Here is a 26418-nt window from a genome sequence, read left to right as displayed (position 1 = left end):
ATAGTTAGGATTCCTCAGAGGAACTAGGCTCTTATACCAATTGTTAGAATCAAGGATCACTGAGAGGGGGGCGAATCAGTTGTCACCAGATTATCAGAACCTTAAACAATCAAAAATTTAATGCCAGAATACATAAGATCAATACCGAAATACATTAATTAATTACCAAAATAGTAGATATACCAATTACACACAATAAACAATTAGAGAATAAATACCATCCACATGAAACCAAGATTTGTATGTGGAAAACCTAGTAAAGGGAAAAACCATGGTGGGAAGCCTACCCACGGTCAGATAATACTTCTGCAGTAAGTATGTGATTACAAATTGAGGGGCCTGCACTTGCAGGAAATCCAACAGCCTAGAGAACACTGCTCATTACAAAAGGAGTCTCACTGACTACATAAAAATCCAAACTACAATCTGGAAGGAAGAATGAACTCCAATGATAGCATCTCCTATGCTTGAATACAATTTCAGTTAAGCTCAATACCGGAGGACTTAATCCTCTTACATAAACCCAACTCGATCACCAATGATCAGTCAAATCCTCTGCATGAATGATTAATACATTATTCGTTCATATACATCCTTATTACTATCCCTCACATATGATCTACAATGAGATCTTACATCATATATATACAAACCCTTGACCACAAACAATAAGGTCGGCCACCAGACAATAAAGCAATTACATAATTACAAAACATGTCAGCCTGAGACCAAACAAATTATATCCAACCCATAAGACATCCCGAAAACACATCGAGAAGATTACACAACACGTTACATTAATCCAGTCCAAAACCTAGATAGAACAGAGCCCAATTTAGGTCCACAAATGCTAAAGAAATGATTTGAATCAGCCAAGTCTCGAACACGATCACCATCAACATCCTTAATATCTACTAGAAGCCACACCAATACCACTTATACATAACATCAAAGATCTTTAACAAAGTTTGTCAGTGAAACACTCACCAGATCAACAAACCAAGCTTACCAGCATATAAGATAGCACCCGATCATCAATATCAAAACCAACTGACTGAACATGAATCTGAGTATCATGAATAGAAGATCTAAGCGAATTCCAAAAACCAAAGCATACTGGAGTATACCGGATCATCATGATCTAATCCAACCAGAAACCAAACAACCTATCGGGACCAAAAGGATACCAGTAAAGCAGTCAAAACAACTAGTGTTGACATCAATGACAAAACATCAATGCAACACATAATCAATTCCTCCAAATGGCCAACAATCTCCCCCTTGGGCATTGATGGCAACACTAGATGTGAAAAACATCCAAGTGCCAAGAAAAGCCAAACAAATCTCCCACACAAGAATATAACAATGAAGTTATGGTCCATACTCTCCCTCTAGATGATATCCCAGTTAAGTTCTGCAAATTTCTCCCCCTAATATATATCTCCTTAAGTTTTTCACATGAATATCTCTCCCCCTTTGACATCAATGCTATAAATCTAACATAAATATCAAAGCAAAATCATAAACCACTCAATCACAAGACTAACTACTCCCCCTGAGTAGTAGCATCACCACATCAATCTAAAATGAATAATATCTCTGATAATGCATACCGGACTGATGCCAAATAGCATCAATCAGTTCTCTACCGGAGGGGCAGAAAACCCTAATCTATCTCTGAGGTACTCAAATGATTCTTTAGGCAAAGGTTTAGTGAAGATGTCTACAATCTGCTCTTTAGTGTTCACATAAACCAATCTAACTTCATTTTCTTCCACCTTCTCCTTCAAAAAGTTATACTCGATAGATATGTGTTTTGTCTTAGAGTGAAATACTGGAATCTTTAACATGTCTATAGTAGCAGAGTTATCACAGTGAATAACTACTGGTCCATTGAAATGCACTTTTATGTCCTTCAACATTTGCTTCATCCATAGAACTTGAGTATAGTTAGTAGCAGCAGCAACATACTCAGCTTTTGCAATAGATAAAGAAGTACGTGATTGTTTCTTGCTGATCCATGAAATAAGTTTCTTTCCAAGAAAGAAAGCTCCACTAGAAGTAGTTTTCCGGTCATCAACATCACCTGCCCAATCTGCATCTGTATATGCACATAAAGTAAAGTCACCATCTTTAGGGTACCACAAACCATATTCAGATGTTCCTTGTAAGTGTCTAAAAATCTTTTTCACCACACTCTCATGATTTTCTCTAGGATCACTTTGACATCTTGATGCAATGCAAACAATATTCATTATATCTGGTCTAGTTTGAGTTAAATATAGCAGACCTCCAATCATAGACTTGTATCTTGTGCGATTTACTAGTACAAATTCATCTTTCCTTGTCAATTTCTCACTTGTAACCATAGGAGTACTAACCGGTTTAGAATCTTCCATACTAAATTTCTTCAACATCTCCCTAGCATACTTAGTTTGATAGATGAAAATACCTTTATCAGTCTGAGTAATCTACAAACCTAAGAAAAAATTCATTTCCCCAATCATAGACATCTCAAATTCTTTCTCCATATTGTTAGAAAATTCCACACACAACTTATCTTCACCTCCAAAAATAATGTCATCAACAAAAACCTCAATAATTAGTATATCATCATGAGTGACTTTATAAAATAGATTATTGTCAGCATACCTTTATTAAAAACAAGCTTCAAAATATATTTGTCCAATATTGCATACCAAGATCTAGGTGCCTATTTCAATCCATATAAGGCTTTCTTTAACCTGCAAACCATGTTTTTATCATCTGAAAGTGAAAAACCATCAGGTTGCTCAATATAAACTTCCTCATCAAGATCCCCATTCAAAAAAGCACACTTAACATCCATCTGATAAACATTGTAGTTTTTATGTACATCATAGGCAAGAAATAAACTTACAGCTTCAATCCTAGCTGCCAATCTTCTTCTTGTCATCACTCAATTGTTCTTATCCCCAATGTTTTGATCTTTTAAATGATTCAATCTTACATACCTAGGAGTCATATTCTGTTCCAGTAAGGGTGTTATCGGTTCAGTTATGATCATTTCCACTGTCAGTTCTTGCTCATAAATTATGATTTGAGTTCTATTTTTCTCATCCACCTTGACATTAGCACTCCACAATTCTCTACAATCTCATGTTATAACATCTATATGCTTTGCTTTCATTAGAATAACCAAGAAATATTCCTTCATCACATCCAGGATCAAATTTTCAATGAAATCATCTCTCCTCATATAGCATTTACTACCAAAGATTCTGAAATACTTAATTGTAGGTGTATTGCCAAGCCATAATATATAAGGTGTCTTACCGGTTTCCCCTTTGATATGAACTCTGTTGAATGTATACACCGTTGTGCTCACTACTTCTCTCCAGTAGATATGAGGTAGATCAACTTCCATCATCATGGTTCTAGCAGCATCCAAGATAGTTTTGTTCTTTCTTTCCACAACTCCATTCTGCTGAGGTGTCTGGAAAGCAGAAAATTGTCTCCTTATGCCATGCTTCTCACAAAAGTTATTAAACTCACCAGATGTGAATTCTCCACCATGATTTGACCTTAAGCACTTCATCTTCAATCCTATCTTAGTTTCAACTTTAGCTTTAAAGATTTTAAACTTTTCAAAAGCCTCATATTTCTCCCTTAAAAAAGTAACCCACATCATTCTAGAAAAATCATCAATGATTAGCATAAAATATCTATCACCTTGAAAACTTTTAATTCTAGCAGGGCCACACAAATCAATATGAATAAGATCAAGAACATCATTAGATTTATCTTGTATACTCTTAAAAGAGGTTCTGACCTATTTTCCCATTTGACATTATTTACATACCGGATTAGAGGGCTTCACAATCTTAGGTATATCTCTAACTGCCTTAGTTGAACTGATCTGTATCATGCAATCAAAATTCACATGACATATCCTTTTATTTCATAGCCAACTCTCATCAATTTGTGTAATTAAACATGTCTTCTCATCGGAATTCAAATAAAATATATTACCTTTTGTCTGAGTACCGGTTGCAATCTCCAATCCAGATCTATTAATGATTTTGCATTTTCCATCCTTGAATTGTAATTGAAATCCCTTATCCACCAATTGTCCTACACTCACAATATTATGCCTTAAACCTTCAACATAATAAACATTTTTAGTATTGTCCTTACCATCTAATGATATAGTTCGTTTTCCTTTGATCATGCACGCTTTGTCATCTTCAAATCTAACCAAACCGCCATCAAATTCTTGCAAAGATAGAAACTTCATTTTATCTCCAGTCATATGATGTGAACATCCGATGTCAATTACCCATTCATCCTTATCTTCAATTTTAGCAGCAAGGGCCTTTTCTTCAGGTACATTCTTTTCTAGTGCCGTATCATCTTCCTTGATAGCCAAGAACACCCATTCCTTTCCATTGTCGGAACCACTAGTAGAGTCTTGTGCCAGTTCATCATTAGAATTAATCACACCTTCCTCATCCACAAAGTAACATGATTTATCTTTGTTTTTCCTGTACTTATGCTTGTTCTAATATCCAAGGTTAGACTTAAAAGATCTTCTAGCTCTTTCTTCAAATCTTGAATTCCTTTCAGGACATCTAGATGCAAAATGACCTATCTTATTACATGCAAAAGATTTAAAAGGTGATTTTCCTTCATACTTACTTCCTATCAGTCCTTTAGGTACTCTTCTAGCAAATAGGGCTTCAAGTTGCTCAAATTGTTCATCTTATCTCTTCATATCATCTAATTCCTTTGCATACAAAGCTTTTAATTATTGCTTATCGATTGATGATGTAAATGCATGAAAAGCAGGTTCAGACTTCACAGCTCTAGAAGGTCCAATTCTTCAAGCTCAAAAGTAGATAATTTCCCAACCAAGGCATCCCTATTGACAAAGGTATTATCCATTTTTCTCAATTCATTAATTGCAGTAGCCTTCATCTTATAATTCGGTGGTAAAGCTCTCGGAAGTTTAGAAACTATTTCATCTTCACTCAAAGTTCCACCACAACATTGAATTCCCATGACAATTTCATTTACCCTTTCCATGAATGCAGTAATCCTTTCATCTTCTTCCATCTTCAAATTTTCATCTCTCACCCAGTAACCATCAAGTTTAGCAATCTTAACAGTAGGTTTGCCTTCATTAAGAGTCTCTGGCTTATCCCATATAACTTTTGTTGATGATTTGTTAGTTAATCCCATTATTTGTTGATTAGAAAGTGCACACAAGAGGGCTTCTCTAGCTCTACAATCATTCTCAAACTCCTTATCCAAGTTTTTCGAAGGAGGATTTCCAGATGCCGGATTGAAAGGAGCTACACCATTCTTTGTGATTTCCCAAATTTCCTTACCAAGACATCTCAGATATGTCTCCATCTGAATCTTCCATACTCTATAATTTGTTCCATCAAGCCTAGGAATTTCTCTCTTAAAGACAACAATAGATGAACTAGATGAACTTGAACTGTTAGTCGCCATAGGATCTTCCTCAAGTGGTTAAGATTCTGCAGAAAGGACCAGATCTCTAATACCAATTGTTAGACAATTCAAATAACTGGAAGACAACTGAGAGGTGGGGGTGAATCAGTTGTCACCAAACTACCAGAACCTTAAGCAATTAAAACTTTAATACTAGAACACATAAGATCAATACCAGAATGCATATACCAACTACCAAAATAGAAGATATACCAATTAAGCACAAGCAACAATTAGAGAATAAATACCATCCACATGACACCAAGATTTGTACGTGGAAAACCTGGTAAAGGGAAAAACCACAGTGGGAAGCCTACCCATAGTTAGATAATACTTTGGTAGTAAGTATGTGATTACAAATTGAGGGGCCTGCACTTGCAGGAAGGCCAACAACCTAGCGCACACTGCTCATTACAAAAGGAGTCTCACTAACTACATAAAAATCCAAACTACAATCTGGAAGGAAGAATGAACTGCAACGATAGCATCTCCTATGCCTAAAAACAGTTCCAGTTAAGCTCAATACTGGAGGACTTAATCCTCTTACATAAACCCAACTCGATCACCAATGATCAACAAAATCCTCTGCATGAATGATTAATACAATATTCGCTCACAAACATCCTTATTATTATCCCTCACATATGATCTACAATGAGATCTTACATCATATATACAAACCCTCGACCACAAACAATAAGGTCGACCACCAGACAATAAAGCAATTACATAATTACAAAACATGTTGACCTGAGACCAAACAAATAATATCCAACCCCTAAGACATCCCGAAAAAACATCGAGAAGATCAAACAACACGTTACATTAAGCCGGTCCAAAACCTAGATAGACCCGGACCCAATTTAGGTCCACACACACTAAAGCAATGATCCCAATCAGCCAAGTCTCAAACACGATCACCATCAGCATCTTGAATTTCTACTAGAAGTCGTACCAATACCACTTATGCATAACATCAAAGATCTTCAACAAAGCTCTATCGGTGAAACCCTCACTGGATCAACAAACCAAGCTTACCAGCATACAAGATAGCATCCAATCACCAATATCAAAACCAACTGACTGAACATGAATCTAAGTAGCATGAATATCATATCTAAGCCAATTCCAAAATCCAAAGCAATACCAGATCATCATGATCTAATCCAACCAGAAACCAAACAACCTACCGGGACCAGAAGGATACCGGTAAAGCAGTCATAACAGCTAGTGTTGACATCAATGACAAAACATCAATGCAACACATAATCAATTCCTCCAAATGGCCAACAAATCAGTGATCTACCAACAAAAAAAATTCTGAATTAATATCAAACCACTGGAAGCAAATGCAAGAAATTAAAATGCAGAAACACAAGACAATCAACCATAGAATAATAACACCAGGATTTTTACGTGGAAACTAGGAAAGGGAAAAACCACGCTGGGATTGGAACCCACAATATTCATATACTATGATCGGGAATACATAAATATTACATAAGGGGAATGCACATGCATTCAATCACACTGCCTAGAACCAAATGTTCAATTATAATATGGAAGTCTCATTGACTTACAAATCAATTACAATGATTACTACAATGAATAAAACTCCAAAATAGCATCAAACTATGCCTAGATGAGTTTCGGTTAAGTGCATAATATCTGGTTATTCCACCTCTGCAACTTTGTTATGTTTTGTTTCTCAGTCATCTACCAGATCAAGAATGCGCACATGAAACTGCACCATAATTGTTTCTCGATCACAACTCGCTAAAAACCAACATACAAACAGATCTTCTCCATTGGTCTTATATATCCGCAACCACAAACAAAACATTTATCAAGTCGCCCTGTAATGTAACGTGTAAACATGAGTCGGCTTGAACCGGATCACCAAAAACACATGCGGATCACCCAAAAGATGATAACCACAAACAAAACATTTATCAAGTCAACCCTATCATCCCATGAATGAATCTGACCACCACAATCACCTGAAATCTTCCAGACCAAAACTACTCTGCTTAACCTGAATTACTTGAGCCAGATTAATGGTTACCAAACCACTTCTCCAAAAACTATAGCTACCAGATAGTATTCTCATGAAGAGTTGCCATCAATGACAACCCTAAACTATTATCCATGCACCAAAATTCACCGAATGAGTGCCAATTGCCAACAAATCTCTACATGAATTAAGAAGAAAAGATGGGGAGGCTAAAGAGTAGCTCAAGATAACAAATCTCTTTGAATCAGGAAAGGGAAACCCCCTTTCCCAGAAGCCATGATGCTCCTATCGTGGAATGTTAGAGGCTTAAATTCCCCTAACAAAAGGCACTTGGTCAAGTGAAGGGTGGGATTGACCAAGGCAAATGTGATATTACTTCAAGAAACCAAGCTATCCACCTCAGAAGTGAAATCTTTCACTAAAGGATTTGGGAATTGGAAACTAGAGGCAATGAAATTTGGATGTATTATGCTACTGTAGACACCTAAATTTGATTAATTTAGTTAATTAAATTTGGCTATCATAAGTGTGCCTTTAATTAAATAATCACGCATTATTTAATTAATTAGTGTTCCCTCCTTTTAGCTAATTAATCTTATTAATTATGCTATAGTTCTTTAATTAATTATTTGAAAATCATAAATCATTTAATTAATTAAATTTGACCATTTTCTTCTATTAACTAAATCGAATGCATAATTTGATTATTTAATTCATTTTTGTCCTCTCTCCCTAATATTCCCTTATAGAATTAGTTAATTAAATTAATTCATTATACTTTCCCACGTCTCCTAACTCTAACCCTTATCTAACCCTTCCTCCAGCCTAACCCACCTAACTAACCAAGGTTTTTAGTCAACCCTATCCTTTATCCCTCATCATATGTGTGTACATTCCCAAAATATCCCAAATTCCCTAAAATTTGATAAAATGTCCCAAATATCCTAATCCATGGAAATATCCTCATTTTTTTAATGGAATCAAATTTCCTAAAGTTTGGGAAAATATCCTAAATATCCTAAATCATGTAAATATCCTCATTTTTGGAATGAAACCAAATTTCCTAAAATTTGGGAAAATATCCCAAATATCCTAAACCATGGCAATATCTCTCTTTTGGAATAGAACCTTCCTATTTGGGTGTCTCATTCCTAAATAGGCATGTGTCCTCAGGGACACATGTCATTCCTTCCAATGCCACATGTCCTTCTTAAGGACACATGTCATTCCTTCCAATGACACATGTCCTTGTTAAGGACACATGCCCTTCTCAAGGACACGTGTCTCCCTCTAATGTCTCTCCATCTCTCATTCTAGCCTATTTAAACCCTCCATTTTCCTTCCTTGTTCATCCACTTTAATTTTCATACTCTCATAATGCAGAATTTTTCAGCCACTTTCATTTTCATACTCTCATAATGTAGATTTGTTCATCCATTTTTATTTTCATAACCTCATAATGCAAAATTGTTTACTTGCCATTTTGTACATCCATTAAGCATCTCACATCCATCTTGCATCTCATTTTAGTTTAATAACCATCTTGCATTTACTATCATGGAGTAGAATCGAGTATCTATCATATAGCAAGCACACATCAAATCAAGGGACTATCAGATTGAAGGATAATCTAGAGTTTGCAGTTTAATTGCTTCTATTTTTTTTATCTAGTTTTCTTCCTTCTTAACATCCTAATCTTGAGTGTGGTTGAAATAGGTGTCCGCTTGATTGTTAGTTCATCTTTTCAATCTCTTTAGTTTTTCATTCATAATTTTTTGCATATATTTTTGGCACGCCCAGTGGGACCCACTTCATGGGTCATTTCAATCCAATGTTGGTGTTTTAGTGATTGCATTCCTATCATCTTGTTTGCAGGATCTAGTATGGGTTTTCACATTAGTCACTAGAATTTCACAGGCACATCCTCAGTATTTCGCATATGTCCTGACTATTTTTCAGATCAGTTTTGCCAATGTGTTGCATTTGTCCAGATTATGTTTCACATATGCATGCCAAGTGTTTCGCATACATCATAGGTAAAAGTGGGTAAGGTCTATAAATTGGTTTTGTTATTTTTGGGGTCACCTCTCAATTTTCGATGCTGATTTACTTCCAGTTTTAAGAAAATTTTCTAAATGCGACAGGTAAATAATTTTGCAATGTTTTAACCATATGGCTCGCAACGTTAAGATTAAATGTGCAAGATCTCAAGAAATAGCAAAGTGCAAATGGCTACAGAAACAACATGTTAGGGCCTTGTGAGCAGATTAGCTGATTAATGAACCAAAAGAACAAACCAAGTATTTTCAATACCAACAATGAATCCTAGCTTACATACAAAAATACAACATGCTTCCAGGAACACGATTATACTTTTACCATGATTTGTGAAAAACTAGGCCATCTATTTGTAGGACCTAATTTGTAAGTTTTACACGGAAACCAGTTTCTCATATGTGTTTTTATTGTTCCACATTTGTTTAGATAGAATTTTACATTCGTATGGGTACTATTTCGCATTCGTCCATATTATGTGTTGCATTCGGCTAGTAAAGTTAATTTGGTTCTATCTTTGTCCTTTGGGGTTTTTATGTGTTACTAATAATCTAACTACACCATGTGGTAAAGTGGAGTGTAATAGAGGTGTTTCAATCGGTCAAAGACAGAAATAATACCTCAAACTACTAATTACTTGCTTGTAGAGGTAGATTAGGAGAGTGTTTGCTTTTTAGAGTAAATAAATTGTGTTATGTGTATTTGATGTGAATGTGTGTTCAACATTTCATTTTGATATTCTTGTTCTTTGATTTTAGTGTTTTCATAGTTTAAGTTAATTTTTTGGAAATTACCGTGCTAATTCACCCCCCCCCCCCCCCTCTCAATGGTCCATTTGTGTTCCTTCAAAGTTTGACCTAGGAAAACCCCTATACAAAGAGATCTAGACTTTAAAGAAGTAGAAAACCCTAGACACTATGGATTAGCCACATATTCTAATACTTTTTTTATGGAATTTCAAGGAGATGGCCCGAGTGACATCCTAATCTCGGGTCTGTTTATAGTATCTACATTACACATCATGAGGACTAGGATGCCTAGCGACATAGTCCAATACTTTTAGGCTCAAATTGCAGACACAAGTTCCTTTGGGATCCATGTTTCCAAATCTATTCTCAGAGTTTGTAGTTGGGCCTATTGGTTATTTCCCTAATGTATGATGATTATGAGCTTAGAGGTTCAATGTGGAAAATCTAACTTATTGAGCAATAAAAATACCTACAATTTTTTTTTTGGCAAAATCGCTTGCCATACTCCAAAGTAAGTGGAACCAAATTTGTATTGATATCTCATTTTTAATATTTTCATTTCTTGGCGAGAAGTTATGAAAGTTTGAAAAAATAGCCTCTTTTGCTACCTAGGGGGACAATTTTGGTCCATGGAGGCTCAAATTGTGGTTCTCCATGTGATTACAAGGCTACTTGGGGGTTTAATACAGGGCGTGGTAGTGCCACTTGCATGACAATGGCTCTAACAATGAATGGAAAGTGGTAGGTTCTTGTGCCACTCATATAGTGCCTAGCCTTTGGATCACTATATGACCTTTGTGTATATAAAAAGGTGTTTCAGTTTTAAATCATCAATGTTTTAAACAATCAAAATTTAATATAAAAAATTAATTTTTATTAAAAAATAGCAAATAATAGTTTGTATCGACTGACACGATACTATGTAAGAAAGTATAAAATGACACAGAGTATTGTGTAAGTAGGAATATATTGTGGTTGATGCGTATTTGACCGCAAAAATTTTATTGATTGTACAACTATAGATTGTTGATGACAAATCACACCTATATGGTTGTAAGGCCAAGTATGGATTCACATGGTCGGAAAATAAGAAAATAAACTTTTCATGCCTCAAGTCATAGTATCAAAATTTGACAATTTGATAATTTGACAAGTGTTTCTAGGTGTTTTGGGGATTTTTGTACATAATTGTAGGTCAAATTTGGCCCAAAGTGCTCCAAAAATGTGGCTAACTCATAGATCTTACACCCTCCTTCATCTTCAAAAACCTTGTAACTTTGGCAAAAATTGTTAGATTTTAATGAATGAAAGCCAATCTTGACTTTCTCTGATACTTTGAACTCAACATCGAGCTCACATTTCCTCCAACACATACTACATTAAACATGCAATATAAACCCCAAAACTAGTGGTTTTTCTAAGATTTTTTAATTCTCCAAGTCACCATATGGTGTAAGAGAAGAGCATACTCAAATTTACTAAAACACACCAATATCTCTCATTTGACAATAGTTGTACCTTCAACTCCAAGAAAGGTTTTGTATGACCATGGCTTAGATACCATGTAGACATTGAAGATAAGCTCAATGCCTAAGACCACCTATAAAAACACAAGAAACCTTCTACAAGAAAGTATGTAACAAATTATCTTTCTTGATATTAAGATCTATGAGATATGATCCATTGATAATCAATGGGATATGATACAAAGTGTACATGATCCTTTCTTATGTAAGCATGGTGAGTGATAGGGTTAAATAATATCTTGACGTGTTTCTTAATTCTATATCATGAGACAACCGCTTAGAACAAATATTGAAATATATAGGTAACTAAAAGTAAATGAGATACAATACCCCATTATAACTAATTTCTAGAAATAACACCTAGGACCTAAGTTAATTTAACTTGTGAATAAGGCCACTATACAAAATTATTTAAGACATGAACTTATTCACTCTAGCACAATCCACCTATCCTAAAGCCACCACAATCCACCTATCCTAAAGCCACCAATCCAAACATTCCTAAGGAAATTCACCTAAATATGCACAATATTAATCCATGTAATCTATTTAAGAAATCTAGTGCATGATCCAAATCATCTAATGGTTTTGTTCCATGCCTTGTTTTGAAGCTAGATCCACTTTACTCAAATCATTATGATTGGGATATCATTCTCAATCCTTGCATTTTTATCATCATCAATAATGCTATCATCGCCAATCAATCAATTTAGAGCTTGATTAAGGTTATGATCTTATTTATCTTTGTACTACTTGTGCATGTTTTCTTCTATATTTTGTGTATTATTATATTTATTACATATACCATACCTTCACCATGACAATATGATCTTCCATAACATGGTTTCATATGATAGATGCTTGCATGCAACCTTTTTCTTTGGGTAACTAATCATTTATGCATTAGGCACATAGTCACCCTAGTCCATATATCTTGGTATATAATGTCAAGTGTCATTTCAAGCAAAAGGTGATCATCACATGCTGACATAATGCATGCATTCAAACATCCAACCACTATTTCGCTTGGAAAACCATCAAATTCATAATCATTATCTATTATTAATTTTGTTCCATAAATCAAAATTTAATTTGTGATTAGTTAGGATTTCGATATCTAGTTAATTGTCTCCTCATTTATACATCATCAAAAAATGAAGTACATTTTCACTCCCTAGTCCTATTTGTTCACTCTCAACCCCTATTTTTTTAACCTTTTCAACCCATTTGTAAAACCTTCATGTTTTATCCTCTATCCATTTTTTCACTTTTTTTTTGAGAGGCCAACATGCCCTTTTTTATCAACCAACCTTTCAATGGGGTATCATCCCTTTCCACTTAATAACATTTTTTTTCCAACTAGCTAAGGCATATCAACACCCTCTTCATCCCAAACAAGTATATATTTTAATTTTTTGAAACAAAATTGATTTTGTTGAATCACAATGTCGTCTCAAAGAGAAATAAAATGTAGACAAATAAGATCTCGTCACTTATCCACTCATTAAAATAATTTATCTTGTCTTAAATAATCCATCTTCATCAAAATCAAATTAGTTACATAATTGCTATTCTTTAATTGATTCAAATATTAAAAATAAATTATTTTTTCCCAATTATCAAATAAATATAATATCTATAAATAATTTAAAATAATCATGATTCACAATCACTTTAGTCAGCTAATCAATCAATTCAACTCACATCAATTAATTTAATTAATTAGTTTACTCATCAATCAATTTAGCTAACTAATTAATCAATTCAATCAACATGAGACAACTAGATACCGATTGCCACTTCTTGACATCCACTCCACCATTAACTATAGTTAACCAATTATCCAAGGTCAAAATCATATCCCTCCATCCATCCCAACAAAAATCTATAAATTCAAGATAAATTTAGCATTTACGCACACAATCCTTGAGTACTAAGTCATGATGTCACAAAGAAGCCTCTATGAATACAAAATTATGTTGCTATTATGAGCACCTACCTTCCACATCTTTCATCAACAAATCCTAAGCACGACCACACATTATTGTGTGTAGCAAGGGGATTTAGTGAGAGATTCATATTGTTTAAGTCTTTCATTCTTTGTTTTGCCTCTTATGCTCTAAGGTAGAAATTAAATATGAAACTTAAATTTTAAATTTATTATTTGATTCTTGGTTTTGTTGTTTCCCATTTTTTGTCTTGCAGTTCCAAGCCACTTGGTGATCAATTCAAAATGTCTTGGTTTTCAACACATATAAGTATGCTCAACCACTAGGGGAGCATTCCATGCATCACAAGTTAGGTTCCTCTATATAGTGCTAGCTACACCATGCCTCTTTTTATCACCTACACACACAGTAATTTCTCATAACCGGGGCCACTTCTCATCGCCACCTATGTAAAGGGTGTGGTCTACTTCCCCTTATAAGACAACTTCTAGATGCATTTTCTCTTCTCTTGCTATCTTATCTTGATGATTAATCATGGAGTGTGATTTGAAATATCGATAAAGAAAAAACTTTACATACACTAATCTAAAAATATCCAAACTAATATAATAAACTACATAAATTTTGAAACACCCTACTATTCTAAGACAAACCACCATTAAGAAGTATATGTCATTAATTGATACACTCATTACTAACCATGAATCCACAAATTATTAATCAGGGACCAATAACGAACCCTCTAACTAGCTAAGTAAGGTGAATTAGTTTTATTTGGGAATACAAAATCAAATGATTAATCTCAAAGTATGCATGGATGTATAGATGGCTCATCATTAGTAGAGAAGTATAAATAGCTCTAAATGAATATTCTGAGTAAATTGCACCTATAAATGATTTACTTCCCCCACCTCACCTTATTCTAATTGCATGCGCTTATACTATATTTAATTTTTAAAATTTTACACTATTGTTTCAAAGTGTGAATACGAATCTTGTAAGAAAATGATGATATAAATATCACCTACCCAAAATGCTCACCATTTTCCATACACTCTTGGTTGGGTTTTTTTAAATCCCTATTCCTATCCCTAGGGAATCTATTTCTGACTTGAATATCACTTTGTAGACAATCCCAATAAAAGTCCAACTCCCTTCCACAGAAATAGAAATAGTTGTCAGCATACGCAAGAGGCATTGTGTCCAATGGAGTAAGTACAAAGCTGTGATTATGGTTACCTACCACACTGAAAAGACTGAATATAGCCTCCACTCACATTATTATTTGTTTGAATTGTTTTTTCTTTGGGTTTGGGTACAGCTTTCAATGTTGAGAGTAGGTGAAGGCAGTGATTGTCCACTAACAAGTGACCACTCATATCTAAAGTTGGTAAGTAAGCCCAAAGCCCCACGAGGAATCTCATGAGTTTTCTTTTCACCCTGCCCCACAAGAAAAGTTGCTTTATGTGAAAGCTACCTGTTTTCTATTTCTTCTCCTCACCTTTCTTTAAAATCACACCTTACTACCTACCAACTCTGATTAGAGTCCATTATATTTTACCACATTGTTTTAAATCATCATATGGACTGTCTTAACATTGCATTTTACATGATTATGGATGGTTTTTAGGGACATATCTATTCTGGTTCTCAAAAGACAGTATGGATTGATTAACACGTGCGTTAGTCGCACATTTTACACCGTCGATTTTGCAATTAACAGTCGCGATTGACTAACCTGCCACTAACATGCTGTACGAAAGGTCTGTTTTGAAGCTAGAATAGCCGCGACCGGTTTTTAGTTTCTTCTCCTTGCATTCCACATGATTATGGATGGTTTTTATTTTCTTAATGTTGCATTTCACATGATTATACTCGAGGTGATCATATTTTTTATATTTCATCAAAAAAGTTTAAATGATGGTATGAATGGTTTTTATTTTCTTAACGTTGCATTTCACATAATCATAGTCGAGGTGAACATTTTGGTTAGACTTTTTATTTTTGAAATTTTGAATAAATGATTGAGATGAAAGATTTAGTAGAGTTGTGTATTTGTTTTTTAATGTCTCTTAAATTTTTATAATAATTTATTTGACAAGTTCAATACTTAAAATTTAAGATTTTTTGTCCACGTCTTCAAATATAATATCACATCAATATTAATTAAAAAGATATAAAAATAAGATTTTTTACACCCTTCACCCATGCTAGACAATTTTGATGTCTAGTATTTGAAATCGTAGGTAACAACATAGATTAATATTTACTTCTCAGTGTTATTCATACAAACATTGAAACCATTTATTTAAGCATATTTTAAAATAGCTGAGATAAGCATATTGATTATTAGACTTCTTCTTTTGGAAATTTTGGATAAATGATCAAGACGTAAGATTTAGTAGTTATCTATTAATTTTAAATATTTTTTAAAAAATTATGATAATTTATTTGATAAATTCAATGCTTAAAACCTAAAATTTTGGACCCACATCATCAAATATAATACCACAACATCAACATTCATGAAAAAGATATTAAAAAATAAGATTAATTAGACTCTTGATCCACGTTAACCAATTTTGATGGCTAATATTTGAAATTGTAGGTACCAACATAACTAAATATTATTTCTCATTGCAATTCATACAAACACCGTTGTCCTTATATAATCATATTTTAAAATATCTCTAATACTTAATGATGTAGACGTCGAACTACCAAATCAAACATTTTAAGACTAAACTCTCTTTAAAATTATTAAAAATAATGTTTTGGTGTTAAAGTAAAACCATAAACCTCACTCTTGCCTTGCTCAATCTTAAGAGAACTAGAGTTAGCAAAGTTTTTTTTATGTGCACATAAACTAGATGAATCATGTAAGGTCCTTTGTTGTTGAATGCTCCACCATTGTGCTACCCATTGGAGTCGTTCCTTCTACGAATTATGTTGTCTCCACCATCATTGTCATTTTTACCTAGAAGGGATTATTTCTTTGCTCTTCTAAATGATGCTTTGAGAGTGTTGACCAAAATGAAAATGTTATATTGGGCATCACATATTTCATCAATAATCCTCTGGTCATAAAATGGTAAAGACAATGAAGGAGGGAAGAAACATGAATCATATTTGCCTTTGCATTCCAAACATTTAAAAGGCTAGAGATTGTTCTTGTATGAAGGTTTTGTTTGCAAATAAGAATGGTTCCCCATTTTTATTTGTTAGAAAGAAAAAAATTATATCTCAAGAAGGGCTAAATTAGAAATGGTTGAAGAGTCATCATAAAAAAAAAAGTTTCCATCATTAGCTACCCAAATGGTTTTACTTGTACAAGATGATCATGTGATCCCTCCTATTCTCCTTAAGGAATATCATAACTAGAACCAAGATGATCATGTGATCCCTCCTATTCTCCTTAAGGAATATCATAACTAGAACCCTTTAAGGTCATAGGTATTAAATCAAGTGGTTTTTGACTTCTCAAGGCATGAATCTAAGTGAGCCCATCTCTTTTAACTCTATCTAACCATAGTTGAAGCCCTAGGTATGGTCTCACTATTACCAAGACTTCTTATCTAGATTGTAAAGGTATAAATGACAAAAAAAAATAAAAATAGATGCACTTTTTCATTTACAATTCCTAGATGACCCTATTTTGATAGAGGTCACTAAAGCAAAGGAAACAAAACAGATCAAGGTTGACCATTGTGAAAAATCAATTTAGCAAGCTTCAAAGTAGATATTGCATTTGGTCTCTCTTTTATGGCTAATGAAACTATCCTCTTTAAGAAAATGTCATGGAGAAATTTTAAGCCAAACTCTCGACTTGTTAAGAAAATGTAGAATCTATTTTAAGAGTTCTAAAGAAAATCTTGAATTAAACTTTTTAAGATTATAAAAGCATTACACTAGTAAGGTCTCTCAAAGGAAAATAAAATTTACCCCACTTTAGAAAAATATTTTTTCCTCTCAAAAAATGTTTTCTCGTCAAATATAAAATTTGAGCTACTTATCAAATATGTCAATAAAAAAATTAAGTAAACAATTTTTAGCTACCTCATTAAATAAGATTTATGTAACTATTTAGTGAGATTTACATCTTTCTTTTGTTATTATTGGTGGTTGAAGTCTCAAAAGAGTGCATCAATAGCAAATATTTTAGAATGAAAGCAACTATTCCTTAAAAATATCCGAAAAAAATGATAAGTTGGGAACATATATTGTTCATTAAAAGAAATCAATTTGATTTAAGACTAAAAATCGCACAATAATGTCATTTTATATGTGATGTTGAAAATCGTATTCTATGGTGTGTTTATGTTTAACCAAGTTTTATGCAACAATTAGATTGATTAATGTTGCATGTAGAGCTAAATGTTTATCACTATCATATTTTTATTACTAGATGATGAATAGCTATCAATTTTTTGTGTAATAAGGACAAATATCAAGTCGAATTATTGTAACTAATTAAATGGTAGTAAAATGACACTTTATTTATATTTATTGATATTTTTATATTTAAACAATAATAATCAATACATTTTACTAATAAAGCAAAATATGACATATACTCTCACAATCATTAAAACGCACTCAAATATTAAATTTTTGTTAAGGTTGCTTTGGTTAGAAATGTGATTTTGTAACCAACCGGTGAGTCTTAAGCTTTTGTTATTATGGTCACAAAGGGATATTAATAGCACATATGTAAGAAATGAAAGAACCACTTGTTGAATTCTTTTTTTTTTAAAAGACAAGTTTAAAACATATATAGTTCATTAGCAAAATTATCTCAATATGTGTTAAGACTAAAAGTTGTACTCCAATGCCCTTTCACATTTCATCTTTTTGTGCAATGCATTAGACTGAGTAATGTCTCATATGGAGTTAAAATTTTGCCAATATTACTTCTATTTGTATTCCTAAATGATGAATAATTGTACATATTTTTTGTGTACTAATGTCATATGTCAATTTGAATTAAAACAACTAATTAAATGATATTAATTTACACTTTATTATGCATTTATGGATGTTTGTATGTTTAAACAATAATTACAATACTTTTTAGCTAGATGTTGTGCTTGACTCCATAGACATTGGGGGTGATGAATTAGAAAATAAGGAAAAAAAAATGGGTGAGTGTTCTCTTTTGAACATGTTTCAAGATCTTAGTAATGTGTTATCACTATTGTATCTTTATCATTAGATGATAAATAATTGTACATACTTTTGTGTATTAATGCCATGTCAAATTGAACTCAAACAATTGAATTAAATAGTATCAAATGACACTTTATATTTATTGATAAATTTATATTTATACAATAACAACACATTCTATCAAGCAAAATAAGACAAATACTCTCACGACTAGTAAAACTTGCTCAAATATTGAATCATTTTTCTTCCATATCAAGATAGAAAAATATTTTCTTGAACCATTGTGGTTGACTAGCAACTTTATATGAATGGATAAGGTAGCTTTGGCTAGACAAGTAATATGGCCAACCACCTCTGTTTTACAAGTAATGACATAGAGAGTACAACAAAGGATTACAAATTCCAATAACTTCATGCAATTATTTTCAATTATAAGGTGGGATATATTTCTAGTGTTATCACTTGGGAATATGACCCTTCTCTTGTAAACTTATGACTGTTTCATATAAGCATTGTTTTACTGGTGTAAATTCCAACCCAATGTCCTTCAGCTTCTGATTGGAGAAGTTGTAAGGCTTCATCCTTGGCTTCACTTCGTCCGAACATCTACACCAAAATAATAAATGTAAGTGCATGCCACTCATTAACATAATTATAAAAAAAATAATAATAATAATATATGAGTGTAGTTTCTTGATTATCATCTCTGTGATAACTTTTTGTATCAACATTTCCAATCACAATTTGCGATCTATCATCGAGATTTTTCTCCTTTTGCTTTTTTGTTACATCCTAATGATGGATCATAGAGTGTGATGGAAACATTGATACAAAGAATTCTCACTACCATTTTCAATATCTCAATGTATTTAAGAACTCGAACCAAAGTAAAATTTCAAAACTTAATTTTTTATTCTTATTTTAAGTAATTAGAAATTTGAAGTTCAAATTTTATATTTTATATAAATAAAAAAGAACCTTTTAACTGTATAAATAATCATATAAAATCGAAACATTAACAACCACCATGTGCAAGGTTGAAACTTCCTCACTGGTTCGTTGAAAGGTGACATTGTACTTTTTATATTTGATTTAATTTATCCCGTACATTAAGGATGCAGATTCCACAGAGAATTTAAAAACCAGAAATGCAGAGCCCACTAACAGATAAGAAATAATTTAGGGATTCAAAAAATATTCGCCTGAGATATTGCAGACAAGACATCATATTCTCCCTAGCAGACATGACAGTACTAAAGTATATAAAAGTAAAACAGTGAGAAAGTCATAGCAAACCTGTTAGGTATGGGATAATTGGGGAACATCTTTGCCAGCAGATCAACCACGTCACCACGATGGAGGACACTCTCGGCGCACAAATACCTTCCCGAGGCTGACGTGTTCTCAAAAACCAAAATGTGGGCCTCTGCAACATCTCTGACGTGGACATAGGCCTGAACTGAGTTGGCATAAGTTTTGGCAGAGCCAGTTAAATATTTGAGAATGTGAAGTGTGCTGGCATTGATGGCAGATTGTAGAAGAGGACCCAATACTACACATGGGTTTACTACTACCAAATCAAGTCCCTTCTCCTTAGCTCTTTCCCATGCTGCCTGCTCTGCAACTGTTTTTCCATAGCAATACCAGTTCTGCAAGTGAATTAAGAAAACAAGTGCTCAGTCTTCTGTTCAGATCTATGTTCTTTAAATGAAAAGCCAGCTACCTTGCAAAGAAATTAAAGAATTGTATGATTGTGTATTGGATAAGCTGAAAGAATGGCAAATGGGTTACAAATTTTCTGTTAAGATCAGAACATTAATCATGTTAAAAGCATCAAGTTTTCAGAATTCGGTTGTCATCAAGTTTTCAGAATTCGGTTGTCTTTGAATTTTTAGATTTGACTGTGAATTTTTTATTATCAAAATTTGATCTTGAGTGTTGATAAAATAATCATAGAATCAAATCTAGGAATCTGTGATAAGACTAATCACAAGTTTGTGTTCAGTAGTTGAAAGATTTCTAAATATGTTTTTGATTATTTTAAATTTTAATATGATTTGATCTGTTCTTGATTGAAGCAATCATATCAATTCAACATTTCATTTTATTTTATTAAATTTGTATTACTGTTGGTGTAGTAGGTCTGTGTTTGAGCTGATGTCTCAACATTTCATCTTATTTTATTAAATTTGTATTATCTGTTGATGTAGTAGGTCTGTGTTTAAGCTGATGTCTCTTTCACTCAACAAAATTTGATCTTTGAATAGACTGCTTTTAAAATTATTCAATTTTACCAATAGACTCTGAAACCCTGACACCAACTTAACATTAAAAAAAAAATTATTTTAAATTTCTTAAATTTTTAAAATTTACCCGTGACCTAACTTATATTTCTCCTCTGACCAATACCACCTAAACTCTTTTAACTTCATAGATAATGAAGTTCAAATAAAATAATACCCAACTCTTAACCATGATTAATGGTTGTCACCTATGAAGTTCAAATAAAGTAATACCCGACTCTTAACCATGATTAATGGTTGTCACCTATACTAGAGACCTAACTCTAAGTTTAGTGATTAAAAAAGTCTCAAGGTTTCACCTACTTTTTAAAATGAATTGAAAACAAAGTTAAGTAATACCAAACGTCCCACCACTGAAATTTGAATGTAGAAATATTTAGATCTGTTGTATCAGGCTCTGAAATAGATCACTTCTATTAAAAGTATTGGTAGAAATTCAGAAATCTTTCACTTGGATAAGAAAAAAGTCTATTGGAGAGATTATTGTGAATGGTAAGATGCACCATTCCAAGATTAGTGATGGGCTTAAGTGCAAGGCATTATTTTTGCATATTAGGACAGGATGCAGTTATCCAAAAACTTAAGAAGAATGCTTGTCACAGTTATCCAAAAACTTAAGAAGAATGCTTGTCACATTTATGACCTGTGGCTTCGGTATTTAATGGGCAATATGAAAAATATGGATGATTTTAATAAAAAAGTATGTATAAATAAAATTAAACTTTTAAGAGAGGTCATAAAAATTGTTTTTAGAATTAACTGTGTATGTTTTTAATGTTTTTGAATTTATGTTCTGATCACATTCTGTATTTCATTATAAGAAAAAAGAGAGTAATCTGAACTGCTGATTCAAAAACATAAACAGTTGATTCCAGAAACAATCTTTTCAATCATTCTTAATGTTGAGGATTTGAAAAAAGAAAAAAGAGTTTAAACAGAATTTCTAAGGCCCTTTTATTCAGGAGTGATATACTCAATAGCATGATGACCTGGATCTCAACAATGTCTACAGTTAGCCCTTACAGGCTATGAGAATAAGTTAGGTTGATATCTGAACACCTCTGCTTTATGAAATTTAACAATTCCCTGATGACGTGAATAATTAGGTTTAACTGAGCATGTTAAGATCTAGATGCAATAGGAAATGTGCAGAGACTGGATCAACATTAAATAATTGGAATGTGTGCTAGTAGTTGTAAAACATACCTTAGTATCCTTACAAAAATCAAGGTTGCTCCAGCAACTCTCATCAACTACTGATTCATAATCCCTCTTTGGGTCCATGTATACTGCCCCAATAGAAGATGTGAACACCACACGGCGTACCCTGGCCTCTGCAGCTGCATCTAGAACATTCTTTGTACCATTTACAGCAGGCTCCACCATTTGAACCTGAAATTAAATTTCATTAATTAGACAAAACCCTTAACAAACCTTGAATTCATGCCATAATAAGACTTCCCATAATCCCTATAATAAGACTGCCTACGGCCTACGGCCCCCTAAATTTCTTCTAGCATTCATAAAATTTCCACAACTTCTGCAGATAGATTACTGCCTTACTGGGTCATCTGTGACTGGAGAAGCAACATGAAATACTCCTTGGCAACCATTGATCGCTTCTGCAAGGCTGTTGTAGTCCAGAAGATCTGCTTTTACTAGAGTTAGCCTTTCTTCTGCCCCCTCAAGCTGTTTGAGATGTGCATTCTTCTCATCCTCTGCATCACAAGGAATGAGTATTCAGAATCCCCGAATTATTCATTCACAGATGTCAAAAAAACATGATAAAAGCTGTCTGTGATAAGCTAAACACGACAACTTTGTTGGAATCCAAAAACCCATAAAGGCCAAAAAAACACTGATCCCAAATATGTTCCATAGGTATAAAGGAGAACAAGATGCCCACTCCATAGGAAGTGTAGTGGCCAGAGTATATGCACACATACCCAGATATCTATATAGAGAAAAGTGAAAGCTATGGTCAAGTCTATTATCTATAAATGGACACAAGAATCAAAATAGCTGTCCATAGAGAGGGACATGAGAAGCAAAACAACCGTGCCAATGTTGATGCCTATATGAAACCCGCTGTTAAGATGAACAGGTGCATACAAAATATGAATCCCAAATTGTGTAAACTGTGTGTCTCTTGAAACCCACATACAGAATTACTGGCAATATATCCATACCAATTTCAAATTCAACTCTAGATTAAAATATCATTAAATGGGTGTGAATTAAACCTGGATTGCCCATATGAAACCCACTGTTAAGAGAAACAGGTGCAAAATATGATTTCCAAACTGTGTCAAACTATGTGTCTGTTAAGACCCCCACACAGAAAAATGTGCATCTCTAATCCCCAAATGCTAAAACTGTTAATATGTTCATACCAATTCCAAATCCAAGTCTAGATTAGATTATAATCAAATGGGTGTGAATTAAACCTGGATTGCGAACTGTTCCTCTCACAGTATAGCCTCTTTCCAATAACAGCTTCACAAGCCATGAAGCAATAAATCCTCCCGCTCCTGTAACACACACAGTCTGGCCAGCTCCAGTCTGATTGCCCATAGTCATAATTGTAGTATCAAAAGAAGACCCAAATATATGATGCCTGATCTCAAACTTTCAGTAATTCAGGGATCAACCCCAAGCCTTTTGAAAAACGAAGTATAGATGCTGGGAGGAGGGAAGACGGGGGATATATTTATAGGAAGTACCTATAAATTTAGCCTCTTCCCACCACTGGGAAAGCGAAAAAAACAAAAAAAAATCAACTACTAGGTAAATAAAAACTTTGTTTGCTGTACCAAGACTGATTTGAATTACATTACACAACGTGAGGATCAGAGGGGGGTAGGTGATGAGCTCTAAGTTGGATCAACTTTGACCCTTGACTTAGGGTGGGGGGCTTTCAGTTGAAGCTTGACCAATTAAGTTAACGATGAAGCATTAGTGTTTGGTTTAGATTCCGTGGATGTGGAAGAAGATTAACAACTATTTCGGGATTTTAACACGTATCTAGTTTACGGTTGGTGAGGCTTTGTTTTTGACGGGCATGGTTTTTATATGTTTTATGATGGGATGGCCCGTTTGTTAGATTTGGCATGAACAAAATGTCCCATTGGCCGTCCTATCATTGTTGTCTTTTTGGTTTGTCTTTCACAGACTTTTTTTGTGAGGGAAAATTCTTACATAGTGAGGGCCATAATTTTTAGGGCATGTAGTGATTACTTAAAATTTTGTAGGAATATTTTTTAACTTGGAAATGTGATATGACTCATTCTTACTTATAATTAGGGGAGAGAGTATGATGGGAAAGGACTAGCAGTTGAGCCCATTTCAATGGTTGTGATAGCATTTGTTGATTTAATGTCTATTTTTGTTAATTTAATGTCCAATATTTTTTATAGCATTGCATCAATTGTTGTGACTTTAAAGTTGTTATTGAATGAAATGTATCCTTAAGCACTTAAAATCAACGAATAATATGATGTCACATCAGGGCACAAGTAAGTTGTTATTGAATGAAATGTATCCTTAAGCACTAAAAAGCAACGCATAATATGATGTCACATCAGGGCACAAGTATCAGTCTCACTTTTTTGGGCGAAGTTTTAGACACCTTAGCAAAATGCATGTTGATGTGGCATCATATATGATGATATAGCCCTGAAACTTTAGTTATAAGCAAAGGACTTGTCAAGTAAGTTGTTGTAAAAAATTGGGAGTGGTTTAAAATTTTCTCGTAAGATTTTGAGAAACACAAAGTTAGGGTGCTCAACTAATAGATCCTCTCCCTACTCACGGACCATAATTTTTAGATCGTGTAATGATTACATAAACTTTTGTAAGATTTTATCTTTTTCTTAGAAATATGATATGGACTCCTTCTTACTTACAATTAGGAGAGAGAATGATAATGGAGTGGGTTCCTATAATAAGAATAAAAGTTGACTTGCATGAGCTCCATAGTGGAGCGCCTCATTAACCATTTGGTACAGGAGCACCTAATGGGATCATGCCTCCATGAGGCAACTTTTGGGTTTTGATTCAAATTTAGTGTTTCAACATTGTAATAAGGTCTAAAGGGCCACTTTAAACATGTTTGTAGTGATTTGGAGTCTTAGAGAGTCTTTTGGGATCAACTTTGTGAAAATTGTAAAATATTGTCAATGTTGTCATAGGAATACCAAGAGTTGGTAAATTACTCCCAATGACATTTAATCATGTGTGAAGGTCTATTTGACCTCTTTGAACCTATTTGTAACCATTTGGAGTTATAGGAGGTCTTCTTTTAGGCATATGTCAAATATTGCAAAAAGTTGTCAAAAGTTGTCAATGCAATTTTTGTTGCAAAGTTGTAAAGCGTTGTGTTCGCTGGTTCAAATGTTAGTTAATGTTCATATTTTAGTTATGGGTGTTGGAGGATGTGAGAAATATGTAAATAGGCCATTTCCATCAACCAAGGGGTCGATTGGATGGTTGGTGAATGAGAATCGATAAGATCTTACATTGTTTTCCTACATTTTGTGTTATTTGCTACTTTAGACCTTTGTACCATATTGTACGGCCTGAACATGTGCTGAATCCTACTAATTTTGGCAGAGGGGTGAGTTAACTTCACTTTGTCTTTGGTTTGACTCAATTTCATTGAGATTTGAGGGAGATACAAGTGTTTTTTTTTTTGAAATCAGCCTGTGGACTGAGGGTTTCAAGGGTTTTGGCACAAAAATGTTAATAACCCTCCATTCCACTATGGGGAAATGCTAATACCTAGTGGAATGGTAGGTGTAAATGTCCTTTCAATGTTCCTTCTGGTTTCAAGGAAGGAGATCAAGTCTGGAGGGAGGATGATGAAGCCCTAGGTCTGGCATCTCTATGTGACAGGCTTGGAGATAAGGGTATTTTGGAGAGTTGAGTGAACTTGTTGCAAACCAGAATACTTGGGCGCCCAAAACCAATTGATTTGGAGGTTTGGTGATTCATGACACCTGTTGGAACCATTGATTGGGGAATTGTATGCATTTGAGAGGTAGTTGTTTTGGAAAAGTGGGTTAATTGGGGCTCTAGTGCAGCAATACAAGCCATTTTTTTATGAACATGCTCAAAAAGACCATAAAAGCCATTATTTAGAACTCCCAAAAGGGTACTTTA

General features: G+C 33.7%; 1 protein-coding gene across 1 annotated transcript; it reads right to left on the bottom strand.

Moving 5' to 3' along the window:
- Positions 1 to 19145: 19145 nt before the first annotated feature.
- LOC131033584 (cinnamoyl-CoA reductase 1) lies at positions 19146 to 24052 on the bottom strand. The gene is made up of 5 exons (XM_057964816.2): positions 23706 to 24052; positions 22822 to 22976; positions 22465 to 22650; positions 20252 to 20604; positions 19146 to 19561 (listed from the first exon to the last, which is right to left on the bottom strand). The coding sequence occupies exons 1-5, from the start codon at positions 23836 to 23838 to the stop codon at positions 19414 to 19416; spliced, it is 975 nt and encodes a 324-aa protein (XP_057820799.2). The 5' UTR covers positions 23839 to 24052; the 3' UTR covers positions 19146 to 19413.
- Positions 24053 to 26418: the final 2366 nt, after the last annotated feature.

The sequence above is a fragment of the Cryptomeria japonica genome, chromosome 5, assembly GCF_030272615.1.
Source record: "Cryptomeria japonica chromosome 5, Sugi_1.0, whole genome shotgun sequence".
NCBI classification, from domain to species: domain Eukaryota; kingdom Viridiplantae; phylum Streptophyta; class Pinopsida; order Cupressales; family Cupressaceae; genus Cryptomeria; species Cryptomeria japonica.
Note: the sequence above shows the minus strand (reverse complement) of the source record. Positions and strands in the feature narration are given on the sequence as shown.

Excerpts from the sequence above, each read along its gene's own strand:
- LOC131033584 (XM_057964816.2), bottom strand. The coding sequence starts at position 23,838 with ATGACTATGGGCAATCAGACTGGAGCTGGCCAGACTGTGTGTGTTACA. Across the intron at positions 22,651-22,821 it reads CTCCAGTCACAGATGACCCA|GTTCAAATGGTGGAGCCTGC; the intron begins GTAAGGCAGTAA and ends ATTTAATTTCAG. Across the intron at positions 20,605-22,464 it reads ATTTTTGTAAGGATACTAAG|AACTGGTATTGCTATGGAAA; the intron begins GTATGTTTTACA and ends ATTCACTTGCAG.